Source organism: Carassius carassius, chromosome 27, assembly GCF_963082965.1.
Source record: "Carassius carassius chromosome 27, fCarCar2.1, whole genome shotgun sequence".
NCBI lineage: Eukaryota > Metazoa > Chordata > Actinopteri > Cypriniformes > Cyprinidae > Carassius > Carassius carassius.
In genome coordinates, this window is record NC_081781.1 from 26,053,471 (window position 1) to 26,078,856 (window position 25,386).

General features: G+C 42.4%; 1 protein-coding gene across 2 annotated transcripts in view; it reads right to left on the bottom strand.

Moving 5' to 3' along the window:
• The window catches only part of LOC132107083 (centrosomal protein of 128 kDa-like), a 143,179-nt gene that overhangs the window by 114,615 nt on the left and 3,178 nt on the right, over window positions 1-25,386 (bottom strand). The window contains exons 6-9 of one of the 2 annotated variants that reach the window (XM_059513271.1): window positions 21,486-21,577; window positions 21,301-21,373; window positions 20,890-21,012; window positions 10,616-10,702 (exon numbers count right to left, since the gene is read on the bottom strand). In XM_059513271.1, the coding sequence (XP_059369254.1) occupies window positions 10,616-10,702; window positions 20,890-21,012; window positions 21,301-21,373; window positions 21,486-21,577 (375 nt within the window). The remainder of the gene's footprint in view (window positions 1-10,615; window positions 10,703-20,889; window positions 21,013-21,300; window positions 21,374-21,485; window positions 21,578-25,386) is intronic. The other variant, XM_059513272.1, reaches the window with a different exon arrangement.

The following is a 25,386-nucleotide window of genomic DNA, read 5'->3' on the forward strand; positions in this document are numbered from 1 at the left end:
GATAATTAAATATATTCTAAATAAACTACAAACATAAAATTATATAGATTTATTTTGTTCTCACATTCTTTATTGTAACTCCTCCCTCACAGTGGCACAGATGACTGAAAGGCTCATTATGCAGGCCTTTGTCTTCTCAGGTGTAAATCACAATGATATTCATGATAGTTGACGCCTACTCGCATATGACTTTTACCAACAAAAAGTGTCTTAGAAAATGTAAATCAATATATTATTTTCTGTGAGTGAGTAAACAAGATGATTTTCACATAATTTAGAAAGAAAAATTCTAGGCTACAAGCTCCAGTTCTCAAAAATCCCGGGAACCAATGTTCTCTATGTGTTTTTTTGCTTTTTCGAGTGTTTTAACATTTTTAGTTTTTCACTAACCACGCATAATATTTTTTTTCTCAAAAACACAATCATGTACATACATGCATTTCACATATTATTATAGCCCAGTTTGTGCTGTTTACAGTGAGATTAGACTTTACCCATTCAGATATTGATAAGAAACTGAAAAAAGCACAAATGTCAGGGCATGACAAAACTTCTCCAGGCCCCAAAAATACCCTTAGACTCCAGAGGGTTAAAAGGTGTGAAGTATTATTTATATTATATGAATTATGTGTTATATTATTCAAAAGAAATTGTGGTTTACTTTTCATCGGGCTATTAAAAGTGGTAGCCTATTTTAGTGAGCTAGGCTACATGGATTAATGTGCAAAATGTCAATATTTTCATATATTAGGCCTATATTTTTATTTATATTTTAAATTCCTTTAATAATTCCTTTAAAAATGCATTTTTGTTATTCGTTACCTGTCCTTTTTTTTTTGACCGATAACTTCTTGGGAAAAAAGACATTTGTCTGTACACTGATTAAGAAATTTTTGCATGTTAATAAAACATGAGGCACTGTATAAATTCGTTCCCATTATTTAGGCCAAAACAATTAATTAGTCAATAACAAGAAACGAATACATTAAAGCTGCACGATTCCTGCATGTTCACTTCATGAGCATCTTACCGTTTGATTTGAGTAAAACTAGCTCATATCACATCATAGAGTGTACAGTCGTGGCCAAAAGTTTTGAGAATTACATAAATATTGGAAATTGGAAAAGTTGCTGCTTAAAGTTTTTATAATAGCAATTTGCATATACTCCAGAATGTTATGAAGAGTGATCATATAAATTGCATAGTCCTTCTTTGCCATGAAAATTAACTTAATCCCAAAAAAACCTTTCCACTGCATTTCATTGCTGTCATTAAAGGACCTGCTGAGATAATTTCAGTAATCGTCTTGTTAACTCAGGTGAGAATGTTGACGAGCACAAGGCTGGAGATCATTATGTCAGGCTGATTTGGTTAGAATGGCAGACTTGACATGTTAAAAGGAGGGTGATGCTTGAAATCATTGTTCTTCCATTGTTAACCATGGTGACCTGCAAAGAAACGCGTGCAGCCATCATTGGTTTGCATAAAAATGGCTTCACAGGCAAGGATATTGTGGCTACTAAGATTGCACCTTAATCAACAATTTATAGGATCATCAAGAACTTCAAGGAAAGAGGTTCAATTCTTGTAAAAAAGGCTTCAGGGCGTCCAAGAAAGTCCAGCAAGCGCCAGGATCGTCTCCTAAAGAGGATTCAGCTGCGGGATCGGAGTGCCACCAGTGCAGAGCTTGCTCAGGAATGGTAGCAGGCAGGTGTGAGCGCATCTGCACGCACATTGAGGCGAAGACTTTTGGAAGATGGCCTGGTGTCAAGAAGGGCAGCAAAGAAGCCACTTCTCTCCAAAAAAAACATCAGGGACAGATTGATCTTCTGCAGAAAGTATAGTGAATGGACTGCTGAGGACTGGGGCAAAGTCATATTCTCCGATGAAGCCCCTTTCCGATTGTTTAGGGCATCTGGAAAAAGGCTTGTCCGGAGAAGAAAACTTCATGAAAATAAAGAAAACTCTCTGAATGAGAAGGTGTGTCCAAACTTTTGGTCTGTACTGTATATATATATATATATTGATCTTATGAAGTATTCTTATTTGTTGAGATTGTGGGTTTTGTTAAATGTGAGCCAAAATCATCACAATTAAAAGACCCAAAGACTTAAACTACTTCAATCTTTGTGCATTGAATTTATTCAAATTTCACAATTGAGTTTAATTACTGAAATAAATGAACTTCCACAACATTCTAATTTATTGAGTTGCACCTGTAGTTTGTAAAAATTGTTAAAGAGGTCAAATGATGCCATTTAAAATTTTCATTTCTCTTTGGACTGTTACAAGTTTTTTGTGCATAGATAAGTTCCCTAAAGTTACAAAGACTAAAGTCTCAAACCCAAAGAGATATTCTTTATAAAAGTTAAGACTTGTCCATGCCCTCCTAAAATGCCTCATTTAAATGCCCCCAAATGTCTACGTCACCGTGTGGGAAGATTTGTATAACACCGCCCAAATGTTCACGCAAAGAAAGTCGGCGTAACTTTTATTCTCACTGTAGTATTGTAGTTGCCACTGCCGCCATGTTGTGGAGATGTGTTGTGTTTCTGTCACGTTCGGTGATACAGGAAACACAGAGAGAACCAATTGCAGGTAAGATATTTATTAAAGGATAATCCAAAGGGGTAAACAGTCCAGGCAGGGTCAAAACCAGAGTATCCAATAACAAGAATAGACAAAACACAAGGCAGGATCAAGACTACGGATTACATAAGACAAGGACTCCGTGACACATACTCAGACAGACCGGTTATAAATACACAGAAGGTGAATGAGGGAACTGGAGACAGGTGGGGAATAATCAATTAACTCAAACAAGGAGGAAGGTGACCAAATAAGGGAACAGACAGTTAATAAGGTGACAGACACCGTGGGAGAGGAGGACATCTAGTGGAAACCCAGGGACACAACCCAGACACTGTGACAGTACCCCCCCCCCCTCTACGGAGTTGCTCCCAGACGCTCCACGACAGACACTATACAGAGACCAGGAGGGAGGCGGACAGGTGGAGGCTCAGGGGGAGGGACGGAGGGCCAGAAAAGAACAACATGGGGAACAGACACCAGAAGTTTGAACACCAAACAGGGAGACCAGGAGGGAGGAGGACCGGAGGAGGTTCAGGGGGAGGGACGGAGGGCCAGACTGACAGAGAGGAACAGGGACAGGAGTGAACACAAAAACAAAAAACAACATGAAGCCCCCCAGGGCGGAGCAGAAGACCACCACGTCCTTGTGGTCGAGGCCAGAGTCCTCCAGGGAGGGGCAGAACACCACTACAACCGTGTGGTCAGGGCGAGAGGCCCCCAGGGCAGAGCAGAAGACCACCACGTCCTAGTGGTCGAAGCCAAAGTCCTCCAGGGCGGAGCGGAAGACCACCACAACCGTGTGGTCAGGGCGGAAGCCCCCCAGGGCGGAGCAGAAGACCACCACGTCCTTGTGGTCGAAGCCAGAGTCCTCCAGGACGGAGCGGAAGACAACCACAACCGTGTGGTCAGGGCGGAAGCCCCCCAGGGCGGAGCAGAAGACCACCACAGCCATGTAGTCAGGACGAGAGCTCAGACGAAACTCAGGTAATCCCCTGGTGTCTTTACTGGACTCCAGAAGATCGGTGCTGGCCTGACTCTGCTCGCGAAGATCATTGGTGACTGGCATTTGTACATTAAGATCTCCAGTGACTTGACTCAGTCCTTGAAAATCACCAGTGACTTGACTCAGTCCTTGAAGATCACCAGTGACTTGACTTGACTCTGAAAGGTCAACGGTAACCAGCCTTGTCTCTGGAAAGTCCATGGTACCTAGCCCTGACTCTGGATGGTCCGCGGTGACTAGCCCTGACTCTGGATGGTCCGCGGTGACTAGCCCTGGCTCTGGAAGGTCAGTGGTGACTAGCCCTGGCTCTGGAAGGTCAGCGGTGACTAGCCCTGACTCTGGAGGGTCAGCGGTGACTAGCCCTGACTCTGGAGGATCATCGGTGACTAGCCCTGACTCTGGAGGATCATCGGTGACTAGCCCTGACTCTGAAGTGTCCACGAACACCTGACTCGACTCTGAAGTGTCCACGAACACCTGACTCGACTCTGGAGAGTACACTGGAACCTGACTCGACTCTGGAGGGTCAACTGGAACCTGACTCGACTCTGGAGGGTCAACTGGAACCTGACTCGACTCTGGAGGGTCAACTGGAACCTGACTCGACTCTGGAGGGTCAACTGGAAACTGACTCGACTCTGGAGGGTCAACTGGAAACTGACTCGACTCTGGAGGGTCAACTGGAAACTGACTCGACTCTGGAGGGTCAACTGGAAACTGACTCGACTCTGGAGGGTCAACTGGAACCTGACTCGACTCTGGAGGGTTCACAGGAACCTGACTCGACTCTGGAGGGTTCACAGGAACCTGACTCGACTCTGGAGGGTTCACAGGAACCTGACTCGACTCTGGAGGGTTCACAGGAACCTGACTCGACTCTGGAGGGTTCACAGGAACCTGACTCGACTCTGGAGGGTTCACAGGAACCTGACTCGACTCTGGAGGGTTCACAGGAACCTGACTCGACTCTGGAGGGTTCACAGGAACCTGACTCGACTCTGGAGGGTTCACAGGAACCTGACTCGACTCTGGAGGGTTCACAGGAACCTGACTCGACTCTGGAGGGTTCACAGGAACCTGACTCGACTCTGGAGGGTTCACAGGAACCTGACTCGACTCTGGAGGGTTCACAGGAACCTGACTCGACTCTGGAGGGTTCACAGGAACCTGACTCGACTCTGGAGGGTTCACAGGAACCTGACTCGACTCTGGAGGGTTCACAGGAACCTGACTCGACTCTGGAGGGTTCACAGGAACCTGACTCGACTCTGGAGGGTCAACTGGAACCTGACTCGACTCTGGAGGGTCAACTGGAACCTGACTCGACTCTGGAGGGTTCACTGGAACCTGACTCGACTCTGGAGGGTTCACTGGAACCTGACTCGACTCTGGAGGGTCAACTGGAACCTGACTCGACTCTGGAGGGTCAACTGGAACCTGACTCGACTCTGGAGGGTCAACTGGAACCTGACTCGACTCTGGAGGGTCAACTGGAACCTGACTCGACTCTGGAGGGTCAACTGGAACCTGACTCGACTCTGGAGGGTCAACTGGAACCTGACTCGACTCTGGAGGGTTCACTGGAACCTGACTCGACTCTGGAGGGTTCACTGTGACTGACATCCTCTGCAGCGGCGTTGGGCAAGCAGCCATCTTGGGCCATGACTCTGGACGGGTGGTCAACTTGGGCATTGGCCCTGGGGGAGTGGCCATCTTGCGCTGTGGCACTGGGCTGGCAGCCATCTTGTGCTGTGGCGCTGGATTGGCGGCCATCTTGGGTTGTGGCGCTGGCTCAGCAGCCGTGACGTGAACAGTCTTGGGAATTTCTAGGATCTTTGACAGAATGGAGAAATACTCTAAGAATGAGTCAGCGGCCATCTTGGGCGTCGGCGCTGAGCTGGCGGCCATCCTGCATCGTGGCACTGGATTGGTGACCACTTTGTGCTGTGGCGCTGTGCTGGCGTCCATATTGCCTCGTGGCGCTGGGTTGGCAGCCATGTTGCCTTGTGGCGCTGAGCTGGCGGCCATCTTGTACTGTGATGTGAGGCTGGCTTCCATCTTGCCTTGTGGTGCGGGGTTGGTGGCTATGCACCGCAGCAGCGCTGGGTTGGCGGCCATCTTGTGCTGTGGCGCGGGGCTGGCGGCCATCTTGTGTGGTGGCGCTGGATTGGCGCCCATCTTGGGCCCAGACTCTGGACGAGCGGCCATCTTGTGTTGTGGTGCTGGGCTGGCGACCACCTGGTGCTGTGGCGCTGGGCTGGCGGCCATCTTGGGTTGTGGCGCTGTGCTGGCGTCCATCCTGCCTCTTGGCGCTGATCTAGCGGCCATCTTGGGCAGTGGCGCCACCATGGCGGGCGTGCGCTTCTTCTCACCTCTCCGTCCGCCATGGTGAGACAGTGGCTCTGACCCATTCCACATGAGCCCTGGGTCAAAGGGAGGCCATGGTTGAGAGCGATGCTGAGTCTCCTCTCGACCACTCCCTCCTCGGCGACCTCCCCTGGTCCCCCGGAAAACCACCAGACGAGTTCCCTCAAAACCGCCTCTCTCCCGCTCTGTGGCTGGGGATGAGACATAGGCAGACATACCGCTGGTTCTCGTGTGTGACGGAGTCCTTCTTTCACGCTCGGTGATACAGGAAACACAGAGAGAGAACCAACTGCAGGTAAGATATTTATTAAAGGATAATCCAAAGGGGTAAACAGTCCAGGCAGGGTCAAAACCAGAGTATCCAATAACAAGAATAGACAAAACACAAGGCAGGATCAAGACTACGGATGACATAAGACAAGGACTTCGTGACACATACTCAGACAGACTGGTTATAAATACACAGAAGGTGAATGAGGGAACTGGAGACAGGTGGGGAATAATCAATTAACTCAAACAAGGAGGAAGGTGACCAAATAAGGGAACAGACAGTTAATAAGGTGACAGACACCGTGGGAAAGGAGGACATCTAGTGGAAACCCAGGGACACAACCCAGACACTGTGACAGTTTCACTGTGAAAGCGAAACTTAGTTTGGCCTTCCAAAATAGGACACAACTAGAAATCAGTGGTTAAGTTGTATTTACAACAATGTTCCAGAACAGTTAAACCCAAATATTCAGATGCGTGCAGTGCATTTTATGGAGGACTGTTTTCTGAACCTGAAGAGTAGCCTACAATGCATCTGTGCACAAAAGGTGTTTCTATGAAGTTGGGCAGTTCAAACTTTGCCAGGATAGTCTGTCGCTTCTGACTCACAGCTTGTAAGTACGTTTTTTATATTTTAAAAAATTTGCCACTGACGATTCAAACGCGAGATTGGAGCAGTGTAGAGTATCACTTGTTGTTTGTTGTTTCTCTGATCACAAATGCAGACATGGTTTAAATCAGTATAAATCAGTATAATCAGTAATTATGTCCCCACTGGAAGCAACAAATGCCTTTTTTATAATGGGTTTTATTGGTTTTGTCTTGGAACATGGCATCACAGTATGGTAAGGGGGTGTAAAATTTCGGTCACACACTTAGTTATACAGCCAATCACAATGCACTGGATAGCTGGCCAATCAGCATACACCTTGCTTTTAATAACTATGAGCTTTGTAAAAACTGACATTTTTCAAAAAGGCGGAACATAGAGGAGTAACAATAATGAACATTATTTTGAAAATAATGTGTTTTTTGAGCCTTAAAATGCAAAAACACATTGCATTGCACCAAATACACCACAACGTTCTTTTAAGGAATGTCATATGGCCCCTTTAAGTTTAGGTTTGAGAAGGATTAAGAGATCTAAACTAAGATCATCCAGAATAAGGCATTACTATGTGCTTTATAAGTACTAATAAACAGTAAATATGCTAGTTATATTTATGCTAAGAAACAAATAGTTAATAGTGAGAATTGCTAGTTAAAATAAAGTTTTATATTTGCTTACTTATTTTATGAAAGCATAGGAAAAACCATTAAAATGCCTGGTTACAAAATAACCATGGATAGTAATGAGAGTTTATGATACGTGACTCTGCCTTTGCTGAGGAAAAGCTCATTGGCCAATGTAATAAATGTCTACCTCCAATAGCATCATTCATGTTGGAATATTTGAGTGAGCAAAAACCATAAATTTTTAAGGGAGTTGAGCTGATGGCCTCTTAATGCCCACTCCTGAGAGAAATGGCTGCCCACACCAGTTCCCTCTGATTCCTCTAGATCTGTATAAGCTTACTGAAAATCAGCTAGTGACATGCCAAGAAAAGAAAAGGTTGTCTGATGTAAAATTACTTATTTAAGCTTGGGTAAATCTTAGATCATCTGAGAATATATTGTTAAGTTGGCAAATGTCTCCAATAAATCTCTATAATATCTTTCAAAGATAAGTGTCTTTAGTTAGGGTCATGTATGACAGTCTTGAACAATTAAAGCTCTTCCAAATATGATTCTTCCAAATACAAAAATGTCCTTGATCTTCTGAAATACAGTCAGGTCCATATATATATATTAGACCTATTATTGTATCTGCTGACCAAAACATATTGAAGTTACAGTTATATAACAAATATTGAATGTATAAAGGAGGAATTTATATAGCACTTTTATTGTGTATTACTGTACACCCAAGGAGCTTTACAATCATATGGGGTGGGGGGGTCTCTCCTCAACCAACACCAGATTTAAAGTGAATCTGTGCTTTAACTTGTGGGTCTCATCAAGATTGGAGGAAAGGTTAAGGAATTACAGCTCTTTAATATGTACCTCTCCCCTTTGTCAAGGGACCGCAAGTTAATTGGGCAAAAACAGGCTTTTTAAATTATGATTTAAATTTTTTGATGTTAATTTTTTGATGTTCATGATCCCTTTAAAACATGAATTTTCCATTCTTACATTTCATTGCTATAAGTCTGATTGCAACAAAATAACTGCTGTTAATAGTGTTCATTATCTGTTTGATTTAACATCTTTGATTTTTCTGTACATTAACTGACCATAAGCTACTAATAAATACATTGTAGAAACTATCTCGGCCAAACATGGTCCTATCCTAACATCATAATCATACACAACCATACATCAAAAGAAAGCGTATTAATTCAGCTTTCATATGAGTATAACTTAAGCCTGGAGCAGAATATTTGATTTTTCGAACCTTCTTTTTTTTTTTTTTTTTTTACACTTGGCATCCCCTTCATTCGCGCTTGAATATAGCCTTTTTTTTTTTTTTTTACTATCAGGCCAAACAGTTGTAAGGACTATCAGGTACTGTTACAGTTGTATTTCCACATGAGCCTGGTATGGTGCGGCACAATTACAAACCATTCTCGGCCAGGAATTGTAGGCATGTTCAGACAGCCATGCTGTTAGAGTAGATGTGTGACGTCGCCATTCTGTTGCCTGGCTACCAAGTTTTTTTTTTTTTTTTTTGGCTACCTGTTTCTCCACAGCTGGTTAAGCAAAAGCGCGTTGTTTGTTTTTCTCTAAATATGCTTTTTATATAAAATAATACCAAATATTAGGATACAAAAAAGTTCCTTAATTGAAGAATCACATATATGCTTCATCACACACATTTTATTAAAGAGTAGGTCATATGGTTTTTTGGAAAATATCTAATTTGCAGTTCATCACATTTTCAAATCTTTTGCCTGTTACCGGTATACGTCACTGGGTAAAACATCTGCATAATCCCCGCTTGCCCGCGAAATACGAACAGAGTCTGACCTGCCCACAAACACTTCCGCTAGTTATTGTGTTTATATCATGCTGAAAAGACGCTGTGTTCAAGGATACCAGAGAAATACAATTCAGAACTTTTGTTGTGTGCATGTCATTTTACCAAGGACTGCTTGTCTAATCTTAGCTTTTATCTTTAATTTGGACTAACAAGCTCTCCGAACCAAAGCCTGTAAGTACGATTGATGTGTTATGTGTACATTTTCAATTGTATGCTCAGAATATCATGTTTTTTGTGCTAACATGTGATGAATACCTAGTGCAGCTTTAAGTTTCCATGTAAAGCACGATACTACTGTTTTACTGAAGTAGTTCTGATAATTCGCTGTGAACCCACTATTTCCTAAGAATGTATAGATTAATGTAGACTGACGTTGTTCTAATTACTTTAATAATAAATAATGTAGTGTAGCACACAGACTCTATAATCATAGTGCGGTTTATTTTGCTGCACTGGCAGTTATAGGGTTAGGCTATAACTGCACCTGTGTAGGCTGGTGCCCCTGTGATACAGCTGTTCTGCATTCTGATTAAAAGTTAAGACAGAGAATATTTTGTCTGCCATTCTTCAAACATTACAGTAGACATATTTTGGTTTACAAACTGTATAGTTTCATCAGTTAGTCCCATTAGCACTCGACTAACATATCCACCATTATTGTTTTATGTGTTCACGGTTTAGCAGCTAAATTTTAGCTGTGGGCATGATTCACTTGCATAAGTGTTTTTGAATTTTAGGTCATTATTATAAGAACAGATTGGAGCACTATATTATTGTTTTATATTATTGTTTTATTGCTTTGTCAATGGTAGCACTCACTAACTGTCCTCTCTGTGGGGACTCCTCTCTGTGCCAATCACAACAGGCTTGGCCAGGTGACCAATCAGAGCAGAGTAGGTTTATACAAGGGAGGGGTTTCCTCCAAACTTTGCTCGAAATCATTGGCAAATGACTAATATTAAATGTATATTCTGAGAAAATTACAATATTTTCTGACCTTAGATGAATTTAAACCTGTTGTAGGGAACTCCAACAGAATATTAGGACACTTTAAAATACCATATTACCTGCTCTTTAACAGTACATTACTACGTTCTAACACTGTTATAGGATCTAAGATGCTAATGTATTAAAGTTTTTTTTTTTCAATGAAAACGGTTTCAAAGCTTGTTTAATTTCAAACTTACAGAAACTTATTAGATGCAATCACTGCTTACATAATCTTAATACAATATGAGGAACTGAGATTAATAATATATTTATGCCATTTGTGCACGTCAACTCAATATCAAAGACACACACACCTTGCTTCTGTCATTCTCTGATCTCTGCAGTCTATTTCTGAAGTTCTCATCAGCCTCCGGGGTTTGGGCGTCATGTCTTCTCAAAGCCTTTGAGGACAAAGAGTATAGCAGAGATGGAAAAAAAAAGATTAGCAGCCTTACTGTTAACTTACCCTACTCCACTAACTAGCATTACAACAGATGGATGGATGGAACCGCAGGAATCAGGATCTAAATTAAGTTCTGGGTAAAAAAATGCCCCTCAGAAAGTCCCTGCTGGTGAGGTAGTACTTTTTCAAAGTTCAGAACTTTCGGGGGCGGAACTTGGGCGCTAAACATGCTGATTGGTTGAGTTCACACAGCATTGTGATTTCAACCACCATTTCTTTGGATCATTTTCAAAATATTACTGTTATTGTGTCACGAAATGTAATTTTAAAAGTATTTCAGGCGAGAATTTAGTTGTTTAAAAATCAAATCTGCGAATTATTTATAAAGACAGCGCCTATTTAAAAATGTGTTTCGCCGATTCCGGAGACGGTCAGCTCCACGCGATCAGCGGGAGATCAGTGATCATGTATCCGTCTAGAGCACTGTCAACTCGGCTAGTCCTTCTGATATGTGCCACTGGCTCTGATGTCTCTTTAGTGGTTAAACATAAAATATGATTCATTTTGGGTACATCTAACAGCTAATCTTTGATCTTTATTCGATTTATCTATATGTTAAAATGAAAATAAAAGGAAGCAATTGATATAATATTTTGTTTCATTGTAATGGTTGTATATATATATATATACACACACACATTTCCCTGAACCAAGTACATTTCTGCTGCTATTATTATTTTTAAATGAAAAACAAAAGGAGGCAGTTGTATTTGATGTCCTATTTCATATTATTGTAAATATACACTGAGGAAAATTGTAGTAGCCAAGACGAGCTGACTGATGTTATCAAGTGCGCTGCTGTTTGCAGATGTACCGGATTTGCGTCAACGCGGACATCACACTCCCGAGTCGAATGCGCAAAGTCTGAACTACCGAGGATGCAAGTCCAAAATGTGCATATTTTGTATTGAGAAACATATGCAGACCTACATCACCAGACTATTTGCCTAATCTTCACGGTACTTTAGACTGCAGTGGAAACACAGAAAGCAACAGGTCTGGGGGGAGTTCCTGGTACAACTGTTCCGGGTAATCTCGGTGGAAACGCGGCATTATTGACTCAATCTGTCTTTCTGTATCAAACATATGACATTGGTAGCAGGTTTGCAAATGTATTGGCATTTTCAACACCATACTGAAAATATACTTGCAAATTAATTTAGTAAGAAATCCTTTTTGAATAAAAGAATATAATATAATATAATATAATATAATTGTAACAAACACGCCAGGTTCCACCTCCACACAATCACGGCGCACACCCTCATCTGAATTCTAATCATCACCACCTGATCCTCATCACCTGTCATCCACCACAGCACCATAAAAACCACGCACATGCACCCAGTCATTGTCCGGTCACGTTCGCGACAAGATCATTCCTGTGCGCTAACTATTTGGACTAACTCCTCTTTACCTTCTCTCAAAGGATAACCTCCGAAGACTCTTCTTCCATCTCCTCTCCAAGGATTACCTCCAAGATCCTCCAAACCCCTACGGTGCGCGTGTGTGGCACGGATTCCAACACCCATTCACTCCTCACTTCCCGCTCCTCTGCTTGTGTCAATTCAATAAATACCATCTTTCATCTGTTACTCCTCTGTCTCCGAGTGATCCGTAACAGATGACCAGACCAGCACCGAGAGACACAAGCATGAGCCTTACGGACCCCTTCCAGGAACTAGTGGATGCACTCCGTCGGACAATCATGTCGGCACCTGCATCACCACCACCAGCTAGCACTTCCGCTAACCCCGTCATCCCTCCTTCACCTGCCATGCACGCCAGTCCCATGGCACTGCCAGCGCCCTACTCTGGTTCGGCGGAGGAATGCAGCGGTTTCCTGCTTCAGTGTTCACTGGTCCTGGAGATGCAACCGCTCTCATATCCAACGGACCGATCAAAGGTAGCTTTCATTATCTCCCAGTCGCAAGGCAAGGCATTACAGTGGGCAGATTTGCCCAGATTTGCTCTCTGGACTCAGAATAACCCTGTAACCCAGTCATATTCTAGCTTCATCAAACATTTCCGGGAAGTTTTCGGCAAACCAGCCTGGGACTCCTCGATAGGTGAGAGACTATACAACTTAAAACAAGGGAATATGTCTGTCAATGATTATGCCTTGCAGTTCAGAACTCTGGCGCATCAACGTCAGCTCCCCAGAACCAGCCAGCGAGCCCATGTTGGTTGACTCCTACCACCTCTCTATGGCGGGGCGTCAAAGACGGCTGGCCCAGAATCTCTGTCTATATTGTGCAGCTTCAGGGCATACCATAGCTGGGTGCCCCGTTCGTCCTCCTCGTCCCATGGTGAGTGCCATCCTTCCTTCATGATACCAAATGAAACCACTCACCACTGTTGTGACACTTACTGCGACTGATGTGTCTCTTTCAGTTTCCGCCCTCCTCGATTCTGGGTCAGCCGGCAACTTCATTCCCTGGCGCCCTCTGCCATCAGCTCAGGCTCCCAACCGCGGCCACGCCGGCCGCTTACCAGATCCACACAATCACCGGCAGGCCGTTGAGCAAAAAGTATGTATGTACGCCACTGCGTGGGCCCCATCTCCCTCCAAACCGGACTCCTACACCGTGAGGACATCCTTCTGCTGGTTCTGGAGGATTCCACTGCTGACGTCATCTTAGGGCGCCCATGGTTGGAGCAGCACAACCTGGTAATCTCCTGGAGGACAGGAGAAATCCTGAAGTGGGGCGAAGCCTGCTTTCAATCATGCATCTCCGGCTGTCCTGTTCCAGTGGAACGTCCCCCTGAACCACTACCAGTCTACTCCACCTCGATTGAAAGCCCAGTCGAGAACCAGTCCATCTCCATACCCTAGTGCTACGCCCCCTTCAGTGATGTCTTCTGCCCGAAGTGGGCCTCCAAGCTGCCTCCACACCGGCCGTGGGACTGTGCCATAGATCTGCTGCCGGGTGAACCAGTGCCTATGGGACGGATCTATCCCCTATCCGTTCCCGAGGAGAAGGCCGATCTGCCATTCGTCGTGGAGGTGGACGCCTCTACCACCGGAGTGGGTGCGGTCCTGTCTCAGCAGCAGGGGACGCCCAGCCACCTCCATCCATGTGCCTTCTTCTCCAGGAAGCTCAACCCGGCGGAGGTAAACTACGACATCTGTAACAGGGAGCTACTTGCCATCAAGCTTGCCCTGGAGGAGTGGAGACATTGGCTGGAGGGAGCCAAACACCCTTTTCAAGTTCTCACTGACCATAAAAATCTGGAATACCACAGAGCAGCCAAAAGACTCAACCCCGGACAGGCCCGCTGGGCGCTATTCTTCACCCGCTTCCAGTTCTCCATCACCTACCGCCCAGGGGCAAAGAATGTGAAGGCCGATGCTCTGTCCAGATGTTACTCACCCGAAGAGAGATCTGAGAACCCCGAACCTATCCTCCCGGACAAGGTCATAGTCTCCTGTCCACCAGTATATCCCTAGGACACGTCGCACTCCATTCATCCACTCCACCCATACATCACTTGGCACTGGTCACCCGGGGGTAAATGAAACCCTCTCGTTGCTACGGAAACGCTTCTGGTGGCCCAACATGGCCTTGGATGTCAGAAGGTACGTGAGTGGATGTAACAGCTGCGCCATGTCCAAGAGTCCTCGCCATCTACCATCTGGCAAACTCCATACTCTGCCCGTTCCCAATCGCCCGTGGTCACACCTAGGAGTGGATTTCATGACAGACCTTCCACCCTCTGACAACAACACATGTATTCTGATTATTGTGGATAGATTTTCTAAAGCGTGTCGTCTTCTTCCTCTGAAGGGTCTCCCCACTGCCATGGAAACGGCAGAACTGATGTTTAACCATGTCTTCAGGTACTTCGGCATTCCAGAGGACATAGTGTCGGATCGGGGCCCCCAGTTCATCTCCCGGATATGGAAAGCATTTCACTCCCTCCTAGGTGTGGCCATCAGCCTGTCCTCCGGCTACCACCCACAGTCCAACGGGCAGACTGAAAGAAAGGTCCAGGAGATCGGACGCTTCCTCCGTACCTTCTGTCACGGCCACCAGAACTCCTGGAACCAATTCCTGGGGTGGGTATGCACAGAACTCCCTCCGTCAACCCACCACCGGACTCACACCCTTCCAGTGCGTAGTCGGCTACCAACTACCGCTATTCCCCTGGTCAGGAGAGCCCTCTGATGTTCCCGTGGTCGACTATTGGTTCCGTGAGAGCGAGAGGGTCTGGGACGCGGCCCATCACCAACTGCAACGGGCGCTCCGTAGACGCAGGATGGCAGCAGACCTTCGCCGTTCCGAGTTCCCCCAATATCAACCCGGTCAGAAGGTCTGGCTGTCTACCCGGGACATCCGCCTGCGTCTACCCTGCCGTAAGCTCAGTCCCAGGTTCATTGGCCCGTTCACAATCATCCAGCAGATTAATCCGGTTAACTACAAACTTCAACTTCCCCCTGAGTACCGGATTCACCCCACTTTCCACATCTCACTGTTGAAACCTCACCATCCTTCTGTTCTTCCCTCCACAGAACCTGGCGAGACGGAAGCCCCCCTCCTCTCCTCCTAGATGACGGCGCAGCCTACTCTGTCAAGGACATCCTGGACTCCCGGCGGCGTTGTGGGCAGCTGGAGTACTTAGTGGACTGGGAAGGATATGGTCCAGAGGAACGCTCCTGGGTCCCACGCAACGACATCTTGGATCCCGCCTTACTGGAAACCTTCCACTCCAGACACCCCAACCGACCAGCTCCCAGGGGAAGAGGACGCCCACCACGACGTCGGGGTCCCCGGCCCTCAGGAGCGGGCCCTGGGGAGGGGGGTACTGTCACAAACACGCCAGGTTCCACCTCCACACAATCACGGCGCACACCCTCATCTGAATTCTAATCATCACCACCTGATCCTCATCACCTGTCATCCACCACAGCACCATAAAAACCACACACACGCACCCAGTCACTGTCCGGTCACGTTCGCGACAAGATCATTCCTGTGTGCTAACTATTTGGACTAACTCCTCTTTACCTTCTCTCCAAGGATAACCTCCGAAGACTCTTCTTCCATCTCCTCTCCAAGGATTACCTCCAAGATCCTCCAAACCCCTACGGTGCGTGTGTGTGGTCACTACCTTCCCGGCACGGATTCCAACACCCATCCACTCCTCACTTCCCGCTCCTCTGCTTGTGTCAATTCAATAAATACCATCTTTCATCTGTTACTCCTCTGTCTCCGAGTGATCCGTAACAATAATATAATGTGTGGAGGTCTTGTGCAAAACCACGCTATATTCTGTTCTCTAGAAACGGTTCATGTTTCCTTTTTCAATGTAAAGGGCTTTTCACACTGAATGCAATAATTCATTGCGATGTCGCTTTTGAATCAAAACAATAGATCCCTAGGGGGCTATTTACACCAGGCATGATCATTCGCTGCATTTTTTTTTTTTTTTTTGTCCTGTGTGTTTATTCCCTGTCACTCCATGATAAAACGGGCCATTCAGTCAGATTTGAACTTGGATCACATGCGTGGAGCAGCTGCTGTTGCACAAAAAGGCAAATAGTGGTGGTTAAAAACCAGTGTAAACAAACACCAAAGAGTATCCCAAGAGAGTGGATGCCGAGTTCTTGTTATCTTTGGTATCTGAAAACAGATTTATATTCACATGTTCTTAATATAATTTCTATTAAAAGGTGCCATAGAATGCATTGACACAAAATTTTTAATTGTTCTCTGATGTCCCCAGAGTGTGTATGTGCAGTTTTATCTCAAAATACCCCACAGATATTTTATTTTACTTTGGTGCTGACATTGTACCTCCAGCAGCTACAGCAAGAAAACAGTAATGACAGAACAGTGAAAAAAATTGCCACAAAATTGCAATTTTCACACACTGTGGCCACACAACTGTGTTCAAACACCTTATAGAAGTAATTTTTGCATTCTATGGCACCTTTAATTCTTCATTGAATTATGTGATCTGGATTGTCCATTTTCTTCCACGTGTGCGAGTGTTATGAGTCAGAACACTTTAACTCTCTAGATTTTCTGTATAAAAAATAAAATATAAAATAGTGAAATATATTTCTACACATTAAACATGAAACCAAATAGATATATTATGATGATATATTTTTTTATGTATTTTGTATGCAGCTTATGGTATTTTTATAACAATACATGATGTTTATGACAACAAGCAGTGTGGCGTATTATATAATCGAATAAGCAGGGTATGCGCATTTCAGAATCGAAATCAACTATAAATCACAATAATAAGTTATTAAAAGCACTCAATGGTTTACTGTGAGTTTTAAGCAAAAGCATTAAAATTTTACGTACATAAATTTTCAAATGTGGCTTGATGCTACTTTTAGGTCAGTGCCACCTAGCGTGTAGGCGTGAATTAGCAGAAGGTGATCAATAATTTCACGCTCGGTGTGAAAGCAACATTCATCAGCGATTTGCCTCGCTTTTTCGTATCGCACTCAGTGTGAAATGGTCTTAAAAGGAACACTCCACTATTTTTGAAAATAGGCTAATATTCCAACTGCCCTAGAGTTAAACAGTTGAGTTTTACCATTTTCGAATCCATTCAGCCGACCTCCGGGTCTGGCGGTAGAACCTTTAGTTTAGTTTAGAATAGATCATTAAATCTGATCACACCGTTAGCACCTCTTTCAAAAATGACCAAAGAGTTTCGATATTTACCCAGCAACTCACTGGGGACTACTGTCAGGCGCTGCGTAATATCATTGCACCTGCTGCACACATGGTACGGCAAGTTTCTTGACTATTACACTGGAATGAGAGTATAGCTCCCAGCCACATCTGCCTAGAAAACTGCAACTTTTAATTTTACATCATTCTTAGTACAAGATGTACCTGCAGAAGAGTCAAGTTTTAAATAGGAAAAATATAAAAATCTTAGGTAATTTTTGAGCAAGATGCTAACGGTCTAATCAGATTCAATTATCTATGCTAAGCTAAGCTAAAAGTGCTACTGCCAGAACCGGAGATGGGCTGTATTCAAAAACAGTAAAACTCAACTGTTTAACTCTAGGGAAGTTGGAAAATGAGCCTAATTTCAGTTTCTTTAAAGTCCTTTACATACTGATTGCAAAAAAGCTAAACGAATATCGGATGCAATGACATTGTGGCGAGTGGGGCGGGGCCGAGAGCTGTGGGAATGGAGCGAGGCCGGTGGAGTGATTGGAAATGAGCGACACCTGCTCAATCGGTCTCGAGTCCCACGGAGGAGATGGAAGGATATAAAACAGGAGCAGCGACAGTGAAGGACGAGAGAGGGCCAGGCCTGGATTTATTTTGTGTTTTGATCTTGTTTGTGCTGTTGTGTCTTTATTTTGTAATTAAAGTTTCATTTTGATTGTCCGCTGGTTCCCGCCTCCTCCTTCCCGTGATTGTGAAGTTTATGTTGTTACAGACATGCTGGAATAAAACAATAGATTTCTATGGATGCTTCGACATAGACCACAAACATTTATTTTTTTTTCAACAAGTACGAACGAAGTGTTTTCGTACAACGAAAACACAGGAAGTTGTGTTGAAGAAATGAAAACGTGTTAGCAGCACTGATCTATATATGACTGGATCGCTCATCGCGTTCTAAACTGCCAACAGACAGTGAAGTCGCTTCTATATTATAGATCAGTGGTTAGCAGTATGTCTGCTGTTTAGCAGTATATCAGACTGGACCAACCAGACAGTAAAACGGCGACTAGGGATGCCACAAGTACTGGCACTTCACTACCAAGTTGGTGCTGAAAATGTAAAAATGTGATTATACCAGCGTCTCTGTAGAACCGGTAGTAAGTTTGAGTATATTCGTTACCCGCAGCTGCGTTCAGTTGTTTCCGTGTCAGTCTAAGCGCTCCAGACTGTAGCCTAATATATATACTAGTGTCTGTGAATATTAAACTGCAAAATACTATTTAAATATTACTCCTGCAAATTCTACATCTCTGTGGGTGACGGGCGCAGATGCGCGGGAGATCGCTGTTTTGTAGTCTCATGCCGTGTGTCACTATATGAGGACACGAACGCATATACCGTCACTTCATGAGAATTAAACGTTTCATTTGAGAAAACTGTTCGGTTTAACGTGAGTAAATTGACAATATATTAAGCTACTGTTGTAGCCTACAGTAGATTTAGCTATGTCCGTGTAGTAATAATAATACGTCTCTATTAATAATAATAATTATGCCTCAACGGTTCCTTGTTTTTTACTTGTTTTGTTGTAAAGAGATCTGATTAATATATCATTTTTTATATTCCTAGACTTATTTGTTGCTGTTTTTTATACAGTTATATTGTAAAACTAAAATACCTTTTTTAGTTTGCGGTGTTAGATTTTTGGCTGCATCTGAAGTTCTTTTTCACTTAAGAAAATAAATAATATTACTGTCAAATTCATGTCAGATAATAAAAATACTGTAATAAATACAGTAGTTCACCATGTATTTGTTCATGTTTTATTAAGGGATAAGTCTGAAGCACACCATAAAATAATTCTAGCAATTAACACAGGGCTAGTAGTATATACAGCTGTATATACAGATACACACCCATGTATCGGATCAGTACTCGGTATCGGCCGATACCCTGAGCCCAGGTATCGGAATCGGTATAGGGAAGAGAAAAAGGGTATCGGAACATCTCTACTTATTAGTATTCAGACGTTGATTGCATTTATATGAAATGTACTTGTTGAGTTTGAAAAACAACTTGGCAAACTTATACTGGAGTACATTTAATTAACTTTGTCAAATTTTAAAGTAAAACCCAAGTTGTAATTGCAACTAACATATATTATGTGCCACATGTCATTACCATTTAATGCAAAAACCCAGCATGTGTGATTCCAGAATGCATATGGAGCACAAAATGAATTTGCTGAATGTTTTTTTTTTTTTTTTTTGTAAGAAACAGCTGGAATGCTATTTATCATCACAATGACAAACTATATGTGAGATGCATAGTTATAGAAGGGGAAACATAATTAATATAATTAATTTTATCATAGACAGACCACAACTCAAATAATATCACATTAAGGTGCCGCCCAGCCACAAACAATGCAACTAATGCCATTGAATCGTTTTCTTTATGTTAGGTATGTGTTTTGAGCAAGCATTCCTTAGTCTAAAATCACTTTGTAAAATGCTGCAGTGACATCATTCACTGCTCTAACAGTGGGCTTGATTATATGGGTGTGTAAAAGAGCGCCACAGTGTTTTTCTTAACAGCTCTTTGGTGACTAAGTGTTTGTTTATCTGTCCTGATTTGCTTGTCTTGTTTGTTTCTCGTAATTTCGCAACAAATGCATTATTTCTCTAGGCCTAAGGCACACTGCCTTTTCATTAGCAAACTGCAATGAAGTGAAGATGCAATTTAGGCTCCATTCATCAGTCGCCTCTCAGATAAATAGGGCAATTGTTAATGTATGGAAAACACAGGCAGATACTGCCTCCTGCTGGTAGGAGTACAGCATTAACCTGCTCTAAAGTTACTGTCAAATCACTGTTTTTAACAATGATTTCGCCCTGATAATTTAAGCTGAAATGCAGAGACAAATGAGTGTTGAAACAAAAATCCATCTTCAAGAGGCCATAGCCACCGATTCATTTTAAACAATGAGTTTCTTCACAAAGACTTGCAGAGTGACAGGTTCTACATAAATGGTCCTTTTGGACTCTGAGTTCTGAAGTTACAGTATATTTACAAGGTACATCAACTACTTTCATCTCAGAATTTTAATAAAAATCTGTAATGACATTAGGGGTGCTCCGATCACGATCGGCCGATCGTTAATGCGCATCTCGTCAGTAAAGCCGGTTCTCTAATCAGCGGTAAATTCCATCAGGTGCGTGATTTCACATAGAGCAGCTGTTACTACACAGAGCCGTTGTTAACTGAGAAGATACGCAAATAAAGGCTGAAAATGAACGTGGATTTGCACAGCTTCTCTGTTAACAATGGCTCTGTGTAGTAACAGCTGCTCTATGTGAAATCACGCACCTGATGGAATTTACCCCTGATTAGAGAACCGGCTTTACTGACGAGATGACTAAATGACATGACCCCTTTAAAATATTAGCAAAAAAATAGTTGAATATTCTACCTCCTGCAATTCACTAGACATGCTTTTTGGCTTCTCTCTGTGACGTCTTTCAGAAAGCGCCTGCCGTCCTGTGAGCATCTCATCCTCAATCTCCTGTAGACGTCTCTCCACCCGTAACGAAACCTAAGTCACATAGCACAGGTCAAAACTGACTCTATTGTGCTATTGGACCATCATTTAATCTTAAATCCATCTCAGCCGGAGCACGGTGCTGTTATTCTGTTTATCATGTTCTGTACAACAGGTCTGTATTAGAAACTGTATTAGAAACAGAAGAGATGTCCTAATTTAAGCCCAGTACAATAATTTCAATACTACAGGAAGCAAGAAAACTGGTCACAGACAGCAAGCACCTAAAAGAAATAAAAGTGAACACAACATGCTATATACTGTAACATTATCAGCACTTACGGGTTCTTCTTTCTGTGATGCCTTTATGTGGCCTGCAAGATTCTCCAGTGTCTTCTTGGTTTCTATATCAGTTCTTTTGAGGGGCAGAAAGAACAAAACAGAGTGTGTATGTGTGCAGTTTCACACAAGCTATTTATTATCAGCAATAGACAAGAAACTTTTGACAGGTTGAAACATTAAAGTACCTGTTTCTTCTCCTGATCTCTCTATCAATGTCATCACCAATCCGAAGCTGATCACTCTGTAGGTCTCTGAGGGACTGATGCAATGAGTGAATCTGAGAAACACAGGGAATTAGATTTTAATATAAGTGGTGTTTGCTTGTGCTGGGGTGTTGTGGGTGCTTGCCATAATATTGCTATGGAGTTAGTAAATACTTTTGAGTAGTTGGTAGAGCATTATTTTTGAGGTTGCTCGGGTTGGTTGCTAAGGCACTGCTAGCTTTGTAACGATGTGGATGCAAGCCAGACACTGGAGTTTTCCAAAGTAATCATCTTTATTAACAACGGGTGATAATCATGAGTAACTATAGAAACAAATGAGAATTTCAGTTTGTTTTACCTTAAAACCCTCCTTGATTAAACATCCCACATTTACAGGGCTATTCAGCAAATTTAGAAATAGTATACCCTGATAAGGTAACCAAGGCAGGTCCAACAGTAAGACACGATAACACTTTTTGTTAGGATCATCATTGGGTAGAACATTAACAAAACATAACTGTAATAATTTACTTTATATACACTCACCTAAAGGATTATTAGGAACACCTGTTCAATTTCTCATTAATGCAATTATCTAATCAACCAATAACATGGCAGTTGCTTCAATGCATTTAGGGGTGTGGCCCTGGTCAAGACAATCTCCTGAACTCCAAACTGAATGTCAGAATGGGAAAGAAAGGTGATTTAAGCAATTTTGAGCGTGGCATGGTTGTTGGTACCAGACGGGCCAGTCTGAGTATTTCACAATCTGCTCAGTTACTGGGATTTTCACGCACAACCATTTCTAGGGTTTACAAAGAATGTTGTGAAAAGGGAAAAACATCCAGTATGCGGCAGTCCTGTGGGCGAAAATGCCTTGTTGATGCTAGAGGTCAGAGGAGAATGGGCCGACTGATTCAAGCTGATAGAAGAGCAACTTTGTCCGAAATAACCATTTGTTACAACTGAGGTATGCAGCAAAGCATTTGTGAAGCCACAACACGCACAACCTTGAGGCAGATGGGCTACAACAGCAGAAGACCCCACCGGGTACCACTCATCTCCACTACAAATAGGAAAAAGAGGCTACAATTTGCACAAGCTCACCAAAATTGGACAGTTGAACACTTAAAAAATGAAATTGAAAAATGTTGCCTGGTCTGATGAGTCTCAATTTCTGTTGAGACATTCAGATAGTAGAGTCAGAATGTGGCGTAAATAGAATTAGAACATGGATCCATCATGCCTTGTTACCACTGTGCAGGCTGGTGGTGGTGGTGTAATGGTGTGGGGCATACGTTTAAATCCCACGGCCTACCTGAGCATTGTTTCTGACCATGTCCATCCCTTTATGACCACCATGTACCCATCCTCTGATGGCTACTTCCAGCAGGATAATGCACCATGTCACACAAACACAGTATTAGTATGATGTTCCTAATAATCCTTTAGTTGAGTGTGTGTATATATATATATATACAACGTTTTGATAAAGCTCTAATTGGTTTTCTTTTGTTTCTAATTCATACTGAATGCATTTATGACTGTAAAGCATGTCTGTGTGTCAAAATCGTGATTAAAATCGAAAAATTGATCAAAGAAATCATGATAGGTTTTTTTTGTCCATATCGCACAGCCCTTATATATATACAGTACAGACCAAAAGTTTGGACACACCTTCTCATTCAAAGAGTTTTCTTTATTTTCATGACAATGAAAATTGTAGAGTCACACTGAAGGCATCAAGGGCTATTTGACCAAGAAGGAGAGTGATGGGGTGCTGCGCCAGATGACCTGGCCTCCACAGTCACTGGACCTGAACCCAATCAAGATGGTTTAGGGGTGAGCTGGACCACAGACAGAAGGCAAAAGGGCCAACAAGTGCTAAGCATCTCTTGGGGAACTCCTTCAAGACTGTTGGAAGACCATTTCAGGTGAGTACCTCTTGAAGCTCATCAAGAGAATGCCAAGAGTGTGCAAAGCAGTAATCAAAGCAAAAGGTGGCTACTTTGAAGAACCTAGAATATGACATTTTCATTTGTTTCACACTTTTTTGTTATGTATATAATTCCATATATAATTCCACATGTGTCAATTCATAGTTTTGATGCCTTCAGTGTGAATCTACAATTTGAAAATAAAGAAACTCTTTGAATGCGAAGGTGTGTCCAAACTTTTGGTCTGTACTGTATATATATATATATATTGTTTTTGCCTATGCATGTCCATGTCTTTTTATTTATTTGCTTATTTAAATGAGTCGTGGGGCCCATTTCAGAAAGGACCTTAAGTAAAAACTCTGAGTAGGTTAACCCTGAAATGAGGGAAACTCATTTGAAAGGAGGGAATTTTGAGGGAAACTGTTTAAGAATGGGAGGTTTGTCAAACCCGAGAAAGAAGGGTCAGTTAAGCCTGTTTCTGAAAGAGAGGTAACTTTCTTTCGGTCTCCATCCCCTTTTTTAAAGCACAAGCTATGTTTAAATACATAATTAATTCATGCACGCTGCAAAAAAGCTTTTCTTACTACGTTTTTTTTATTTATTATTATTATTATTATTATTAAAGTACAAAAAACAATCTAAAATCAAGATAGATTTTCTATAAAAGAAAATGATATTAGATATTTAGTCTTGTTTCCTATGGGGAGATAAATTAAGTCCATTTTACTTAAGTAAAATGATATGTCAGTGTGGAAATAAAAATAATCTTAAATGTAAATGGTAAAAAAAAATTGTCTATTACCTAGTGCAAATCTACCATAGCTCCGCCCTGCAATGTCACACAAGGTTACAATGTGTGAAATTAATGGCTTCAGTGGTGTAGGCAGTAACACGTTGGGCACGGAAAACTAGTTTGTAACGTGACTGGCGGGGTTCGAGTCCAGCTTTTGCAGAGCTCGTTCTTCTCACCTTTCCACATCACATTAGACTTTTCTTTTTCTTTTTTTTTTATGAAGAAAATGATCTAAAAGTGGAAGTTCAGTACCTAACAAGTGTTTAATAATGATAATAGTATTTATAATTTTAATAAATATAATCATTTACAATCGGTTATTATTGCATCCGGTTAATGTACAACAATACTGAGGTGCAAATATGCCTAGTATGTATCTGCCAGTGTAAATAAATTCTAATTATTATTTACACTTAACCTATTGCAAAGAGCTGCTACTTTTACATGGTAAATAGAATATATCACAATTTTTTTGTAAACAGCATCTACCTGTAGAGCTATTTGCACTTAGCCTACTGTAAATAGGATCTATTGCTAAGAAAGTATGTTAACTCCATTTAGTGTAAATAGCCACTGCCATATTTTTCTTACTCTATTGGCAGATCATTTGTAAAATAAGAAAAATGCACTTAAAATATTATTGTTAATATTATACCATGAGATACCATAAAATGATTAACTATTAGTTCATTAATCTAACGTTCTGCCAGTTTTCTCCTGTGAAATTATATCACTGAGAAGAATTACATTTGTATCGAGTCTGAAGTATGCCAATGGCTTTTTGGCGGGAGCTGTTGAATCGTAATATCAGCACTCCATAGATAATGGCTTTTTATAGTTGTGGTGCACGTGCTTAACTCATAGTCAGTCAATGTAGAGTTGATTAAACCAACTCATTCCAGCTGTTCTGCAACCGAAAACTCAAAGAGTTTCCCATCTCAGGGTAAGTCAACTTTTCAAAGTTCCAAGTTTTAACTCAGAGTTGGTTGAACCTCCTTAGTGAAACGGGCTCCAGGTCTCAAGCATGGTTGCAATGTGTTCGTTGTCAAACTGCAAAATTAGATTATTTATTATTATTCTAAAAAAAATAATTATTATTATTTGATTTGAAAAGGAAACCTGTTTATCTTGTATATTTTTTCATTAGATC